The sequence below is a fragment of the Bufo gargarizans genome, chromosome 10, assembly GCF_014858855.1.
Source record: "Bufo gargarizans isolate SCDJY-AF-19 chromosome 10, ASM1485885v1, whole genome shotgun sequence".
In the NCBI taxonomy this organism is placed as follows: Eukaryota; Metazoa; Chordata; class Amphibia; order Anura; family Bufonidae; genus Bufo; species Bufo gargarizans.
The window spans coordinates 112,348,862-112,366,502 of NC_058089.1; the positions used below are offsets into that span (position 1 = coordinate 112,348,862).

At 42.1% G+C, this 17,641-nt stretch overlaps 1 protein-coding gene across 1 annotated transcript in view; it reads left to right on the forward strand.

The window, feature by feature from the left end:
* Positions 1–1,847: 1,847 nt before the first annotated feature.
* LOC122920099 (fatty acyl-CoA hydrolase precursor, medium chain-like) overlaps positions 1,848–17,641 on the forward strand; it is a 55,050-nt gene continuing 39,256 nt past the window's right edge. The window contains exons 1-4 of the mRNA XM_044269308.1: positions 1,848–1,931; positions 12,452–12,656; positions 13,055–13,193; positions 13,579–13,712. Coding sequence (XP_044125243.1) covers positions 1,871–1,931; positions 12,452–12,656; positions 13,055–13,193; positions 13,579–13,712 — 539 coding nt within the window. The 5' untranslated portion in view covers positions 1,848–1,870. The remainder of the gene's footprint in view (positions 1,932–12,451; positions 12,657–13,054; positions 13,194–13,578; positions 13,713–17,641) is intronic.

Here is a 17,641-nt window from a genome sequence, read left to right on the forward strand (position 1 = left end):
CAATACAGAAGTATTGTAATGCATTGTAAAGGGGATCAGACCCCAAAGGTTGAAGCCCCAGAGTTGGACAAAAAAAGTGAAAATGAAGTGAAAAAAGAAGTTAAAAAATAAAGTTTACAATTTTTTTTTTAAGTTTCAAGTAAAAATAAAAAGCGTCCATTTCCCCAAATAAAGTGATAAAAAATGGTGAAAAAAAGAAAAGTAGACATATTAGGTATCGCCGCATCCGTATCGACTGGCTCTATAAAAATATCACATGACTTAATCCCTCAGGTGAATAAAAATAAAATAAAAACTGTGCTAAAAAAAATATTTTGGGGTCACCTTACATCACTAAAAGTGCAACACCAAGCGATCAAAAAGGCGTATGCTCCCCAAAATAGTACCAATCTAACCGTCACCTGGTATCGCAAAAAATTGCCAAAAAAATATGGCTCTTAGACTATGGAGACACTAAAACATATATTTTTTTGTTTAAAAAATGATATTATTGAGTAAAACTTAAATAAAACAAAGTAGACATATTAGGTATTGCCACGTCCGTAACGACCTGCTATATAAAAATATCACATGACCTAACCCCTCAGGTGAACGCCGTCAAAATAATAAAATAAAAACGGTGTCAGAAAAGCCATTTTTGTCACAAAAAGTGCAATACCAAGCGATCAAAAAGTCATACGCACCCCAAAATCATACCAATCAAACTGAAATCTCATCCCGCAAAAATTGAGACCCTATCTAAGACAATGGCCCAAAAAATTAAAAAACTATGGATCTCAGAATATGGAGACAGCAAAACATGATTTTTTTTGTTTAAAAAACGCTGTTATTGTGAACAACTTTAATAAAAAAAAGTACACAAATTAGGTATCGCCGCATCCATAAGAACCTGCTGTATAAAAATATCACATGACCTAACTAGTGATGGAAGAACATCAGCCGGGACGATTTGCGAACAAGCATTCGCGGCGGGCCCCATTCGCAGGCGAACCTGAAAAACCTTCAGGTCATATTTGCAGCCAGCAAACACTTATTAGAAGTGCACAAATAGTCCCACAACATGGACAGTGATAAACCAGAGGGGGATCATTGGCAAAAATTCCCACATAGATATGAGATAGATACATAGATACATACATACATAAATAGATATGAGATAGATAGTGCATGCATATTCCAGGAGAGGGATAGAAGAATGTATATATAGTATAGATGTGTCTTTTGTTTGGAACAATATGTGAAATCCGATTTTGGGGCCTAAATGAAGTGACATCTACCCATTCAGTAGGTTTTTGTTTGTGCTTTTGCAACATTCTGACACGTGTTCACACAGTGTGGATTGGTCTCATGTCTTTGGATTTTTTATTTCTGGCTACGCGTATATGTAAAGATTCATTGCTTTAATTCTGCATTTGTTTTTATAAAGTTTTATAAATACTGTTTTCTGTTACAAATAGTTACATGCAATGATGCTGTTTTTATACAACTTGGCAAAACATGCCATGAATGCTGTATATCTGTGATAGATGCGGTGATCAGATAGGACAAAAAAATATTTGCTATTGTCAATATTTATAATATTATTTTATTAAACACGATTGTATAAGATTAAACATAATTTCCTGACAGTGTAAGGGGGGCGATGAATGGGCGGTATTTAGGCATGGTTTAAGACGGGCGATGGGCAGTGCTTTGTGCTGGACTGGCAAGGGTTGTGGGCAGGGTGGGCGGGGTTATGGGCGGGAAAAGGGGCGTGTCGACCTGTCACTTTTAGTTTGACAGTAGCTATAAAGGCTATACTACTACCGTGATTTGCTCAAAGATAACTAGAAATTTAATATCAGCAACCTCACATCACAGCGCACAGGACATGGCGATTCCGCCGCACATTCTGCTCCTCAGCGCCTTAATTCTAACAGCAATTGGAACAGGTAAGAACCGGGGTGCAAGATACTAGAGTGCAGGATACCAGGGAGTAATACACAACCCAAGTAATAATGCTGCACAGCAACCAGAAAATCCAGAACATGGACACCACGTTAGCGCTCTCATTAAGAGAAACTAAATAATATTGCAGGTTTGATACCTCTTAATGATGTTACATAGCGAGCTTTCCAGACATCTCCAGTCCCTTCATCAGGCGTACTACAAGAGTATATGAAGAAACAGCAATATATATACAGTAAGAACAGAGACCTGGGGGAATGAATGGACATTTGAAAAACAACAGAACAATAGAATATCAAAGATCGTGAGAATGAGTCCTTAATTATCTCACAGATACGGGTGGGAATGTTTTATGGTCTCTAATTTGATGTTATTTCAGAGACCTGGTGCCCCCATAGAAGACTCTTTAGATCTTGTAGTGTGTCAGAAATCCCAGGGACAAATTCAGTCCAGTATTCAAAGTGTCAAGCAGTGTTATCAATTTATATTCCCAAATTCTTCTGGCTCTTTGAGATTTGAAAATACCTTTTAATATGAGAACTTTCATGTGTTCTTTATTGTGTCCTGGTCTACAGAAATTCTTAGCCACCGGAAAGTGTCGCTTTTACTCTTCAATACTTGCATTGAGTCTCTGTCCTGTTTCTGCAATGAAGACGCCCCCAACAGGACATTTAGTGCAGAGAATCCCATAAATAACATTAGATGTAGAAGGTGTGAATGTCCCAGGGATCTTACAGTCCTGCTGTGTGTTGAGGAACCGGATCTTATCTGTTGTCATTATTTGGGAGAAGGCTTTGCATCTTCTTATATTACAGGGTTGGGTTGGGTGGTACATGGCCTTGAACTTGATCTGATCTTGTCAGGAAGCTAGTAAGGGGGGATCTGGGAAGATTGTTTTTAATCGGTCATCCTTATGTAGGACATAGTGTAATTTTTGGGCAGTTTTCCTCAGTACCTCTAGTTTTGGGTTGTAGGTCACAACCAGAAGTATGCGCTGGTTCTGTTTCTTTTCAATGTATTGGAGAAGTTGACTTGTGGAGATCTTGGTGGCTCTTGTGATCTGATCTTCAATTGAAGCAGGATGATAGCCCTGGCGTAAAAATGTACTTTTCAGATATTGTCTCATGGTCAGAAGATTCTTTAATTCCATCTGTGTACGGTACATTATGGTATCCTCCATTTGGTCGAAATAAAAAGGAAAAACAAGTCTGGTACCATGTTAGCCAATATAAAAAACTAGTTTAGTGCTATAATTAAGATAAATGGTATCAAAAGAAATTAAAAGGTACCAAACCTGCAATACTCTTATTATAAAGTAATATTTTTGTGCATAGAAGCAGTATTATAGCAGTTATATTCTTGTACATAGGAGCAGTATTATAGTAGTTATATTCTTGTACATAGGAGCATTATTATAGTAGTTATATTCGTGTACATAGGAGGCAGTATTATAGTAGTTATATTCTTGTACATAGGAGCAGTATTATAGTAGTTATATTCGTGTATATAGAAGCAGTATTATAGTAATTATATCCCTATACATAGTAGACAGTATTATAGTAGTTATATTCTTGTACATAGGAGCAGTATTATAGTAGTTATATTCTTGTACATAGGAGCAGTATCATAGTAGTTATATTCCTGTACATAGGAGGCAGTATTATAGTACTTTGGTATAGACAAGATGGATAGCACTCTATTGACTGGTGTAGCATGGATAGGATGGAGATAAATAAATTATTAAAAGGATATGCATTCATAAAAAATACATATAACATATAATCAATTAGATCATGAATAATCCTGCGGCTCAAATAAATAAATCTAAAAAGTCAATTAATGTTCAATAACCCAAACGAGAGTTATCGGTGTTGGTATCAAGAACCAAGAAGATGGTGGCAAAAAGATTGATTACAGACAAATATGCGCTCAACTGTCCTAGATGGACCACCAGAAATGGTCTTTTATCCACTCAAATATGGTAGAGTATCAGCTCTAGGGAAAAGAACTCCTCCTAGTGTCAGGTGACAAGAGTAACAGACACGGGGTATTATTCCCTTGGGGCTATGTTTCCCGAGGGAGTATAGTTGATATTAGTTGTATTACCATGAATTGGTAACCATTCGTTTAAAAATTCGGGTGGATAACGTCTTAAAATGAAAAATACCAAGGTAACATTGCAGGAATGTGTGTAAAATTGCTCAATTCAATAGCTATTTGATAGTACGTTACCACTCTTCAAACAGTTGTTTGTTCTATCATGTTCGCGATGTATTGATGCGGTCCCGGCTTCTTTCCTTACAGCTGTGCGCTGGGGTAGCAAATCACGTTCTCCTCAGGCACACCGTGGCGTCCCACGTGGTTCAGTGCGTAGTTGGCTATCGGTTGTTAGTGTGGGAGCTGTCTGCTCCTGTGGCGCTTGTGAATCAGTTGCCTTTTAAACATGTGGAGAGTCCGGTGATAGCAGTCAAGATATAGAAATATAAAGTATTGGGATCTTTAGTAGTATCTCGCCGGGTACGGCTTATTGGCTATTGTATATCTCCAAACGCGTTTCGGAGCACATGCACCTTCCTCAGTGGGTATCAATAGCTATTTGATCCAATGGGTTTATATATGGTCTTTTATTAAACAATCTGGGTGGTGTTCAGTCCGGCTAAGTATTATCAAAAAGACGTGCTGGATTATAAAGATTACTAGATTGTTCTTACAGCCAAATCCACAGTTACTTGATATTATCTTTAGCGTTGTTTTAAACTCTGATGTATGTTATTTCCAAGATAAACATAAGTAAAAAGTGTATAAAGAAAGCACAGAGAATAAAACATCATATTGGCAAAAAAACACATATGCGATATATTATAGTACTTATATTCTTGTACATAGGAGCAGTATTATTGTAGTTATATTCTTGTACATAGGAGCAGTATTATAGTAGTTATATTCTTGTACATTGGAGCAGTATTATAGCAGTTATATTCTTGTACATAGGAGCAGTATTATAGTAGTTATATTCTTGTACATTGGAGCAGTATTATAGTAGTTATATTCTTGTACATTGGAGCAGTATTATAGCAGTTATATTCTTGTACATAGGAGCAGTATTATAGTAGTTATATTCTTGTACATAGGAGCAGTATTATAGTAGTTATATTCTTGTACATAGGAGAAGTATTATAGTAGCTATATTCTTGTACATAGGGGCAGTATTATAGTAGTTATATTCTTGTGCATAGGCGGCAGTATTATAGTAGTTATATTCTTGTACATAGGAGCTGTATTATAGTAGTTATATTCTTGTACATAGGAGCTGTATTATAGTAGTTATATTATTGTACATAGGAGGCAGTATTATAGTAGTTATAGTCTTGTACATAGGAGGCAGTATTATAGCAGTTATATTATTGTACATAGGAGCAGTATTATAGTAGTTATATTCTTGTACATTGGAGCAGTATTATAGTAGTTATATTCTTGTACATAGGAGGCAGTATTATAGTAGTTATATTCTTGTACATAGGATCAGTATTATAGTAGTTATATTCTTGTACATAGGAGCTGTATTATAGTTATATTCTTGTACATAGGAGCAGTATTATAGTAGTTATATTCCTGTACATAGGAGCAGTATTATAGTAGTTATATTCTTGTACATAGGAGCAGTATTATAGTAGTTATATTCTTGTACATAGGAGCAGTATTATAGTAGTTATATTCTTGTGCATAGGAGCTGTATTATAGTAGTTATATTCTTGTACATAGGAGCAGTATTATAGTAGTTATATTCTTGTACATAGGAGCAGTATTATAGTAGTTATATTCTTGTGCATAGGAGCTGTATTATAGTAGTTATATTCTTGTACATAGGAGGCAGTATTATAGTAGTTATATTCTTGTACATAGGAGCAGTATTATAGTAGTTATATTCTTTGTCAAATTTCTTTTTATTTGAGAAGGCACAAAGTTATGGAGAAGAACAAACAACTCATGTACCAGACGCAGCTGGGCATAAGCTTAATCAGCAGACATAGTACAACTCAATGATGGAATACATAACTCCGAACATTAACAATCTGTGCGAACAGATATCTGGTGGGGAGGTCAACAAGACAAGGGGAAGATGGGAAAGGGGGAGTAGAGGGTAGGGTCAGGTAGATGTCAATCATATAGCTTACAGTTTGTCAGAAAAATGCCTAAAACTTGCGATATTGCTTCCAGGGGGACCATATTTTAAGAAATGCCGCTCTAGAGTGGCTTTCCCAGTGGGCCAGCTCTTCAAACCGGTATAGTTGGTCAATTTTCTCGGTCCACATCACGTGCGAGGGAGCCGCCTCATTCTTCCAGAGGAGGGGGACCAGTAATCGGGCCGCTGTTATAAGCATGGTGGGTAGGTTAGACTTTGAAGGGGTAAGCGTGCTATTAGGGCACCAAAGTAACAGAAGCTTTGCATCTAACTTAACCTGAGTATTGCATATCTTATTTATAGCTGCCACCACTTCTACCCAGAAAGGCTTGATTTTCTCGCAACTCCACCAAATGTTAGATAGCGAGCCGGGCCTTCCTCCACACCTCCAGCAATTGTCCGGGATAGCGGGATTAAGCTTATGAAGGAATTCTGGCGTTTTGTACCATCTTGTAAGTAATTTATAAGAGTTAGCCTGAATCTTAATGCAGCGGTTAAAACCGTGCGAGTGTGTGAGGATAAACGCTTTATCAGGTTCCGATAATGTCATGGACAATTCTTTCTCCCAGGCTGCTAGGTACCACAGGTCTGGAGGCGTGGAGGAGAGCAACTCCTTGTAAAATGTGGAGAGAGGTTTCTTTGGGCGAGTGGTGACAGAGAGTTTCCCTTCTAACCACGAGGGATCCGTAGCAGGCCTAGGGAGCGCTGCTAAGCACACCAAGTCCTTTTTAAAAGCCATAACCGCTAGGAAAGAAGCTTTCTGGACGCTCGGAATTGCGTCTATTTTGCTCCAATCCAAAGCACCCGACTCAGTCGTGATGTCTTGTAGTTTGAGGCCGGACAGCAATGCCCAGATTCCTGATGCCCCAGAGGCGGTAGGATGCACATAAGCCTGCAGCAGTTGCAGGGGAAGGTTCAAACTAGGAAACTGGAGGGTAGAAGAGCTATATAGTTTGGACCACTCTATCAATAAACCTTTCCATACGGGCGATACGAACTTATTGTTGGCGGTGCATTTGCGTAAGCCCCAAAGAACTAGCTTATCGTTGTAAGTAAGCATATCGCACTCCAGTCGGGAGACAAGGCCGGGGGGGCGCCAAGATAAGAGGCTCAAGGCTCTGTTTAGCATTGACGCTCTATAATAGAGGTACATGTCGGGTAGGCCGAAACCCCCCAACCTTCTCTCCCGAGTGAGAGTGGCATACGCCAGTCTAGGGGAACTGCCTGCCCACACAAATGCTGAGAAGACTCTGCGGACCTCCACAAAGAAGGAATGGGGTAGCCAAATAGGGAGTGTTTGGATGAGATAGAGCAGTCTGGGGACTATAAAAGCTTTAATGTAGTTTTTCCTGCCGATCCATGAGATAAACGGCAGTTTTAGGGAGTGTAGGTGAGATTTAATGGATTTTAGCAGGGGGGCCTGGTTCAGCTCAAAGAGCTCCTCTGGATTAGCTGAGATATTAGTGCCCAGGAATGGGATTGACTTAGAGGCCCACGAAAAAGCTGTGGAACTTTTGAGCGTCTCAACTGTAGGAGATGGGCAAGTGATATTCAGGGCCTGTGACTTTGTATAATTAATCTTAAAGTTTGAGACCTTACCGTATTCTTCAAAAAGGGCCTGAAGTCTGGGAAAAGAAGTTGAGGGATTGGTCGTTATGACTAAGAGATCGTCTGCAAAAGCAGCCGTCCGATGAGTCTGCGACCCTACAATGAGTCCTTCAATGTCCGGATCCTGCCTGATCTTGGCCAGCAGGGTCTCCATGACAATAACAAAGAGAGCAGGTGAGAGTGGGCAGCCCTGACGCGTCCCATTGGTGATAGGAAAGGAAGGGGAGAGTGACCCATTAATACGTATTCTGGCAGAAGGGAGCGAGTACAGTGAGAAGATAGATTGGATGAACTGATCCGGAAGGCCAAATTTCGACAATGCTCGTGACATGAATTGCCAACTAATCCTATCGAAGGCCTTCTCTGCATCTGTACTGAGCAAGGCTAGCGGTATCGAGTGCTTCCGGGCATGCGTAATCAATTGTATGACACGGACCGTATTCTCACTCCCCTGTCTGCCAGAAACAAATCCCACCTGCTCTTCGTTGACAATGCCAGGGAGAACCGCCTGAATCCGCTGAGCCAGAATCTTGGCCCACCACTTCACATCCGTGTTTAGGAGCGAAATTGGGCGGTAGCTCCCACAATTTAGGGGGTCTTTATTTTCCTTGTGGATTACCGTGATGTGGGCTGAAAGCGACTGGGGCGGGAGGAAACCTCCTTGAAGTAGATAGTTACACAGGGTGTTAAACCGGGGGATTAGAATATGCTTAAAGGTTTTATAGTAAGAAATGGTGAAACCATCGGGGCCTGGGCTTTTCCCTGAGGGTATGGAGGAGAGGACCTTACTAATTTCAGTGTCAGTGATGGGAGATAAGAGCTGAGCTGACTGCGCTGGGGAGATAGCAGGTAATTGTAGGGAGGAGAGAAATTTCTCTGTTGCTTCTCCTAGCTGTTCTGGCGATAAATCGTCTGGTGTTTTAAGATTGTATAGGTCTCTATAGAAGGCACAAAAGGACTTTGCGATATCCGGAGTACTTTTATGCAACACGCCATTGTTGTCCTTAACTGCAGCGATAAAGGAATCAGTTTTCTGCTTCTTCACTAGGGCGGACATTAACCTGTTTCCTTTATCTCCGTGGGCATACGAACGGAATTTGGCTCTGAGTAACAGCTTGGCTGATGTGACATTCAGCAGGTTTTTGAGCTTAGTGCGGGCTTCTGCGAGCTCTGCGGCACAGCTAAGAGCCTGGGAGGTTTTATGTGATAGCTCCAGAGCCTGAATCTGAGAGAGAAGTGTCGCCATAGCCTGAGTCCATTGTCGTTTAATATGGGCACCTAAGGCTATTAGTTCCCCTCTCAGGACCGCTTTATGGGTTTCCCAAATAATGGAAGGGGAGGGTGCATCAGGGCCTGAAGCGTTAGCTGTGAAGAAATCAGTTATGATAGAGGAGAGTTTAGCAGCATGGGAGGGGTCCGAGATAATGGTCTCATTTATGCGCCAGTTCCATTCCCTCTTTGGGAGGTCCTGCAGAGAAATGCTCAGGAAAACAGGGGCATGGTCAGACAGGGTGATGTTCCCTATGTGGGAACCAATAGCCCTATTAGCAAAGGATTTAGATAAAAATAGATAGTCTAGTCTGTGATAGGACAGTTTAGCTGCTGAGTAAAAGGAAAAGTCCCTACCAGTGGGGTTAGTGGTGCGCCAGATATCTAGAACTCCCAACCTCTGTAAGGCGCGTTTGAGGCGTTTTAAGCGAACATGTGTAATGGCAGATTTCCCAGATGAAGAATCTAATGCAGGTTCAAGGGTAGCATTAAAATCGCCACCTAATATAACCATTCCCTCCTTGAAGGAGGACAGTAATCCAAGGGTCTGAACGAGCCAAGCAACCTGTCCTCTGTTGGGGGCATATACAGTTGCCAGGGTAACAGGAGTGTCAGCGATAGTGCCCTTAACAAACAGGTACCGACCCTCAGGGTCTGCAGAGACGGCAGAGTGCTTAAAGGGGAGCTGCTTGTGGATCGCTATGCTGACACCCCTGCTAGCCGAACCGTAAGTGCTATGGAACCATTGTGAAAACCTTTTGGGGGGCAATTTGGGGGTCTTACCCTCTCGGAAGTGGGTTTCCTGAAAGAAGGCTATAGACACTTTATCCCTCTGTAAAAGGGCCAGGATTTGGGACCGCTTGCAAGGCTCGTTCATTCCCCGGACGTTAAAGGATGAAATAACAATAGACGACATTCTGAAATAAAAAATGGACAATCAGCATCTAACAATGCAATATATGACATCTGATGGTGTAGGAGGGGGAGGGGAGACACACAAGGGAAGGAGGGGAGACAAACAGGTAAGGTACATACTAATGCAAAGACATATTGCAGAGAGAGCTCTACTGAGCACCCGACTGTGCGACCCTTTCTCATTATGGCTACCAGCCGGGGTCTGTCAGGTGGGGGGTCCCGCAGAGCTATAACGGGCCACTTACTGGCCATCACACAGGGGAAAGGTGACCCAGAGGAAGTACCGGGTTAACCCCTGCAGATTGAGAAAAGGGCAGGGGGTAGGCAAGAACAAGAACTACAGATAGACCGTATGAAAAATTTGAACTAGGTGATCTGGAACTGGAAGTTGGAACCTTGGTTTCCACAACAGGTGGACATGAACTCAGGCCCATATCTACCAGCAATCAGGGAAGCTTCAAGTCACTTCACTTTAAGGCACTAAGTCCCAGGCAAGCTAACTGGAGCTGGAACTAAATGAAAATCTTCCAAAGGGTGATCCCCTGATCATGTAGGGGAGTTAGCAGACTTCTCAGCCCTGGCTTTGGGCGACTTTTTATTATAGACCTGTCGCCAATCAGCTGCACGAGGTGGCGGCAGAGGTGGGTCCTCAATGTCGGCCGGCATCCAGGAGGGGATGTCAATCGGGTCCAATCCCAATTGATCCCAGCTGGCCTGAAGATCCCTCGGCGTACGAATGGAGACCTGGCGTCCGTTTTTGAGGACCGCGATCCCGAACGGATAAAGCCACCGGAACGGGGTGGCTGATGCTCTAAGCGCATCGAGGAGCGGCTTGAGGATGCGCCTTTTCACTAAAGTGGACGGGGCCAGGTCCTGAAAAAACATAATCTGGGTACCTTCATAGTGCAGGCGATCCGATTCTCTGCCAGCCTTCATGAGCGCAGCGGTATCGATGAAGCTAAGCAGACCGCAGATGACATCTCTTGGGGGATCGGTATTCTTAGGCTTGGGCCGAAGCGCCCTGTGGATCCTCTCTATCACTATGCGCTCCGCTCTCTCAGGCCCCAGCAGGTCAGCGAACACTTCCCGCGCCACTTTCTCCAGCGCTTCACTTGCTATAACTTCAGGGAGCCCACGGATCCTCAGATTTCTCCTCCGGCTCCGGTTCTCCTGGTCTTCAACCCTCAGGAGTGCATCGTTGAGAAGGTCAGTGTGTGAATTGAGCGCCTTGAATGTCTTCTCTTCCCGTCGGAGAGCCGCCTCCTGCGCGCCTTCCAAATCAGACACGCGGTGGCCGATGCTCCGGAGATCTTCTTTAATGTCGGATAAGTCCTTTTTAATCGGGGCTAGAGCCGAATTCAGCACCTCCAGTAGTGCCGCCTTAGTGAATGAGCCTCTCTGCCTCCTTGACTTGCAGGTGGAGGCATCTGAGACGCTGCCGCCATCAGTGTCTTCCTCCATATCAGATGCTGGGGCTATAGCGGGGGCCATCTTGGGGGTCTCAGCCGACCTCAGCTTCGGATGCTTTTTTAGGAAATGATCCATATCAGCCTGTCTGGATCTCCTAGGAGATGGATCAGCTTGATCTTTAACACGATCCTTGCCCGTTTTGCCCATAAAAGCGATGCTAAATGCTTATTTTAGGGGTTAATTCGCCGGTAAGGTGTAGGAGCTCAGCAACACACAGCCATTCAGCTAGGCAGCCAGGCTCCGCCCCCATAGTAGTTATATTCTTGTACATAGGAGCAGTATTATAGTAGTTATATTCTTGTACATAGGAGCAGTATTATAGTAGTTATATTCTTGTACATAGAAGCAGTATTATAGTAGTTATATTCTTGTATATAGGAGGTAGTATTATAGTAGTTATATTCTTGTACATATGAGCAGTATTATAGTAGTTATATTCTTGTACATAGGAGCAGTATTATAGTAGTTATATTCTTGTACATAGGAGCAGTATTATAGTAGTTATATTCTTGTACATAGGAGGCAGTATTATAGTAGTTATATTCTTGTACATAGGAGGCAGTATTATAGTAGTTATATTCTTGTACATAGGAGCTGTATTATAGTAGAAATATTCCTGCACATAGGAGCAGTATTATAGTAGAAATATTCCTGCACATAGGAGCAGTATTATAGTAGTTATATTCTTGTACATAGGAGCAGTATTATAGTAGTTATATTCTTGTACATAGGAGCAGTATTATAGTAGTTATATTCTTGTACATAGGAGCAGTATTATAGTAGTTATATTCTTGTACATAGGAGGCAGTATTATAGTAGTTATATTCTTGTACATAGGAGGCAGTATTATAGTAGTTATATTCTTGTACATATGAGCAGTATTATAGTAGTTATATTCTTGTACATTGGAGCAGTATTATAGTAGTTATATTCTTGTACATAGGAGCAGTATTATAGCAGTTATATTCTTGTACATAGGAGCAGTATTATAGTAGTTATATTCTTGTACATAGGAGCTGTATTATAGTAGTTAATATAGAAAAATGTTTTTGTTTCTAGATCAAAATGATGAAAGGCCATTAGTGACTACGAAATATGGAAAACTACGAGGTGTTACGGTGCCAGTAAAGGAAACATCGAGAGTCATTGATGTATTTTATGGAGTCCCTTTCGCAAAACCTCCAGTCGGACCTCTGAGATTTGCTAACCCAGAACCTGCTGAGCCCTGGAGCTCTGTTAGAGACGCCTCCAAGTATGCCCCCATGTGAGTCCACGTATTTGTGGTGCAGTTGAATATATACTGTATGTTCTTTGAATTCCAAGACATTTTAAGAACTTCTAAGGACAAATTTCTCATGACTGTGTATACATATATTATAGTGAAGGGGGTGAACACATTTGCACTGACAACTGCTCAGCTTTTTTTTATTTTGTTACACGCTGTATATTTTCATTCATTTGTAACAATGTGGACTATTCTCAGGTCCATTATGTAAAATATCAATTAAAATCTATTTTTCTCCCAGGTTTTAATGTAAGAAGACAGAAAAAAAAACAAGGGGTGAATACACAAGTAGTTGTACACAACTTTAGTGATACGTATATATTTACAAGACCAATGACATAGATGGAGATACTTTTTATTGCTTCTGTATATTTCAGGTGTTTACAGCTTGAACTGGTTATGAATAAATCAAAAGCCGGTGACCAATCCTCCTTACCGATGCCCCCGATCTCGGAGGACTGCCTGTACCTGAATGTGTATACTCCAGCCGACAGAAACAAGAAATCCAAATTACCTGTAAGTGCCAGGAAATCAGAGGGAAATACATTGATACTTCTTGTAATATTATAATTTTGCAATGTTTGTTTTCCAGCATAACTCTTGCCATGCTTGGACAGATGCAGGTGCTTAGGACATGTTGAGAGTTGTAGTTTTGCAGAGAATTTCTCTTAAACGTTGTCTCTTGGTCTTTATGTAGCTAGTAAGTGCAGACACAATAGCATCATTCAGTGCAGATACCATAGATCCCCACTATGTACATGCCGTTTATCGCCATACATGTGAGTGATGTCATCTGCACCTTACAGACTGTCACCTTTAATGAGGTTTTCATATATGAGGTAGTGGCCCTTTAAGATATATGGCTTTCCAATAAATTATAATCTGTTCCCCTTTTCCCTAGGTCATGTGCTTTATACACGGTGGTGCGATGGTGTTGGGGACGGCCAGTACATATGATGGCTCTGCACTTAGCGCCTATGAGAACGTAGTAATTGTGACCATACAGTACAGGCTGGGGATCCTAGGATTCTTCAGGTAAAGATCTATCACTGCTACATAATGTATGTTCAACATTCCTTATGAGTGTACTGGTTACATATAGGGTTAATTTACACAAAATATTCAGTAATTAAGTAAATATACAGTCCTGATCAAAAGTTTAAGACCACTTGAAAAATGGCAAAATATCCTATTTAGCATGGCTGGATCTTAAAAAGGGTCCAAGTAGAGCTTCAACATGCAACAACAAGAAATGAGAGTGAGACAAAACATTTTTGGAGCATTCAATTTAATGAAAACAATGAATAAACTGAAACGGCTGCTTTTCAGCTGATCAAAAGTTTAGGACCACACCTCCAAAAAAAACTAAACCCCCCCCCCCCCCCAAAACAACAGAAATCCAACTTCCAAACATGAACTCAGCAATGAGTAGCTCCGCCGTTATTGTTTATCACTTCAAAAATTCGTTTCGGCATGTTTGCTCAATTGGATTTAGATCAGGGGAACACACAGGATGGGCCAAAAGAGTGATGTTATTCCCCTGGAAGAAGTCCCTTGTCCTGCGGGCATTGTGTACTGTAGCGTTGTCCTGTTGAAAAACCCAGTCGTTACCACACAGACGAGGGCCCTCAGTCATGAGGAATGCTCTCTGCAACATCTGGACATAGCCAGCGGCCGTTTGACGCCCCTGCACTTCCTGAGGCTCCATTGTTCCACTGAAGGAAAAAGCACCCCAGACCATTATGGCGCCCCCTCCACTGTGGCGCGTAGAAAACATCTCAGGTGGGATCTGCTTGTCATGCCAGTAACGTTGGAAACCATCAGGACCATCAAGGTTATTATTTTTTTTTCATCAGAGAATAAAACTTTTTCAACCTTTGAATGTCCCATGTTTGGTGCTCTCTTGCAAAGTCCAAACGAGCAGTTCTGTGGCCTTCAAGGAGACGAGGTCTTTGAAGACGTTTTTTGTTTTTGAAGCCCTTCAGTCTCAGATGCCGTCTGATGGTTATGGGGCTGCAGTCAGCACCAGTAAGGGCCTTAATTTGGGTCGAGGATTGTCCAGTGTCTTGACGGACAGCCAATTGGATCCTCCAGCTCAGTGCTGATGAAATTTTTTGGGGTCTTCCACTTGACTTTTTTGTTCCATAACCCTGAGGATCATTTAAGAATTTAAGAAATTCCAAATGACTGTCTTACTGCATCCCACCTCAGCAGCGATGGCGCTCTGTGAGAGACCCTGCTTATGCAGTTCAACAACCCGACCACGTTCAAAAAGGGAGAGTTTTTTTGCCTTTGTCATCACAACATGTGACTACCTGACAGAAAATGACAATGAATCCACATCTTTGCACAGATTTGGCCTTTTAAAGGCATGTGGTCCTAAACTATTGATCAGCTGAAAAACAGCCTGTTTCAGTTTACTTGTTGTTTTCATTAAATTGAGTGCTGAAAAAATGTTTTGTCTTACTCCCATTTCTTCTTGTTGCATGGTGAAGCTCTACGTGGAACCTTGTTAAGATCCAGCCATGCTAAATAGGATTTTTTTCCATTTTTCAAGTGGTCTTAAACTTTTGATCAGGACTGTATTTAATGGCTAATCTTCTACTAAGTATCCATCTGTATTAAACTCCAGAGCAGTATTCACAATTCTGCTGGTTGTAATTGAAAACAGTGAACAGACATTAACTTTAACCGTTTATATTAGATATTATAATGCAGCGGAGAAGGGGAAGGGGGGATGTCACGTACACCATTGCCTTGTCCCCTCGCCTTCCACTCAGGCTGAAAACTGAGCATAAATACCACCTGCCCACAGTCCAGGCCTCCCAAACACACTGCCACCATCTATTGCATTCAAATTACATTTGGAGCCAATAGAAACAGCGCCCCACTTGCAAGCAAACACACAATAACCCAACCGTACTTATTCTGTAAAGGAACTAGGTTCAGAGCACAAGTCAAAGCTTTAGGCTTTGAAGACACTTTTAGGGCAATTTTTTTATTATTGCATTTTACTCATGTTGAGCTTAAAAAAAATTTTTTTTTCAATTGGTCGTTACTAAAATAAAAAAAATATATAAAATATAAAAATAGCAGTTTTTGTGATACTTGCGGCTCAAGTGAAGTCTTATCTCTGATCTCCTGACCTCCTAAACATTCATGTAAGCCACATTCCTTTTAGTTTGATAAGAGTTTAGCTATAATGAGTGTTTATGAGGTCAGGAGATCAGAGATAAGGTTCACATGAGTTGTCAGCTGAATGAACTCAGGAGGGACACTCTGCAAATAGAGTAAACATATTATTGCGGGAGGGCTCTCAATTATCTGGCTGATGCAGGAAGATATATACCACTCTGCAGTTGTTATATAAGACAAATTTTAATCACTATTGATAGAGGTATACTGTATATGCTGGGTCCATTAAATGAAATCCCCCTAAAACCACTAATAAATATACAAAAACCAAATAACCAAATAAAAACACGATTGATGAATGAAATAATGTTTGTAGGTAGTAATAAATTCTCATAAGTGGGCAGATACACACATCTCCTGTCACGGAAGGGGAGTGCGTGCACAGCCCTGAGCTCGACCCACACCTCTGTCCGTGCCTACTTGCACGGTCCGCCCGTGGGACGCCAAGTGAAGCAGAGTCAGCAGCAGGCGCACTTACTGAGGTAACAACTATTCCGGATGCACGCTCGCAGACTACAAGGACAATACACACAATATAGGTGTCACGGCTGAGGATGGGGAAAACCCTCAGCCGTGCGATGCCGGAAGATGGTCGCTGCTCGACCAGGACGACAGGATTAGGGAGCAGGTCACCTCCTATCGCATCCCTAACCTGACCCTAACTCCTAGCTGCATGGGCCGACCTTTAAGGTAGGAGGACCCATGCTCAGGAACCTCGGATCCCTAACTCACCCTCTGACCGGTCCCTGGACTAGGAGTCAGGGTAAGACGGCCTGTTCCTTCTGGACACGGAGGAACAGGGGTCTCACTAGCCAAGCTGCAATGAAAAGGGGAAACACAAACAGTCTTATGGATATGGCAGGTGAACCGAACAAGTTCCACCTACCTGCCACAGCCTTGCTGACTGGATCCCTGTGCTGGAAAGCTGATGTCCACACAACCTGAGATGAACCCAGCAACCACACATCCACGCACAGGAACCCAGATCCATAAGCTGCAATAAAGAAGCATAAAGACAAACACATCTTCTAAACACCAAACGACATTATTTTTATGACCAGAAGGGAGGCCCCCACTGGCAGTTGGTAAATAACCAGGAGGATGTCTCCAGCAAGCATGGCTGAAGCACCCTCTCTGACTACTGCCTTCACCTGAGGCTTTATAGGGCCAAGAAGCCACACCCAACAGTCAGACACACCCCATGACTCTCACACACAGAACAGGAGTTAACCCTTCCAATACCAAAGAAGGGAAAACACAAACTAAAGGGAAAGTGTCCAACTAAAAACACACTGTGACTGTTGCCGCAGGAAATGACATGGGTGGCAATCATGTCCTGGGAGTCAGCCCGAAGGCCGGGACACTGCCACCACATGTACACAATACAACCAAACGTTGCCACGGGCAACCACAGTGAAGGGAAGACGTCAGTGCACACCACACATAACACAGAGTGCACACCAGACATACAAAAGTGCATACATACACGCACACAACTCCAAGGCAACCGCACACATACCTGTTGTCCCCGGCAACCGCACCTGAGGCAAACAACATTATGCCTCCAGCTGCGGTTGACACTACAACCCAAACCGCGGGCAACTGTATGCGGCTCCCAAGGAGTCACGGCCATAAACATGGTCGTGACAATAGGAGTAACCCCAGAGAGTCCAAAGGGCATTGATTGCAACTGGATTTGTTTTCAGGATTTATTTTCAGTATTAAGAATACTTTTATACTGTTGGTTTTTCATGTTATTCATCGGATCC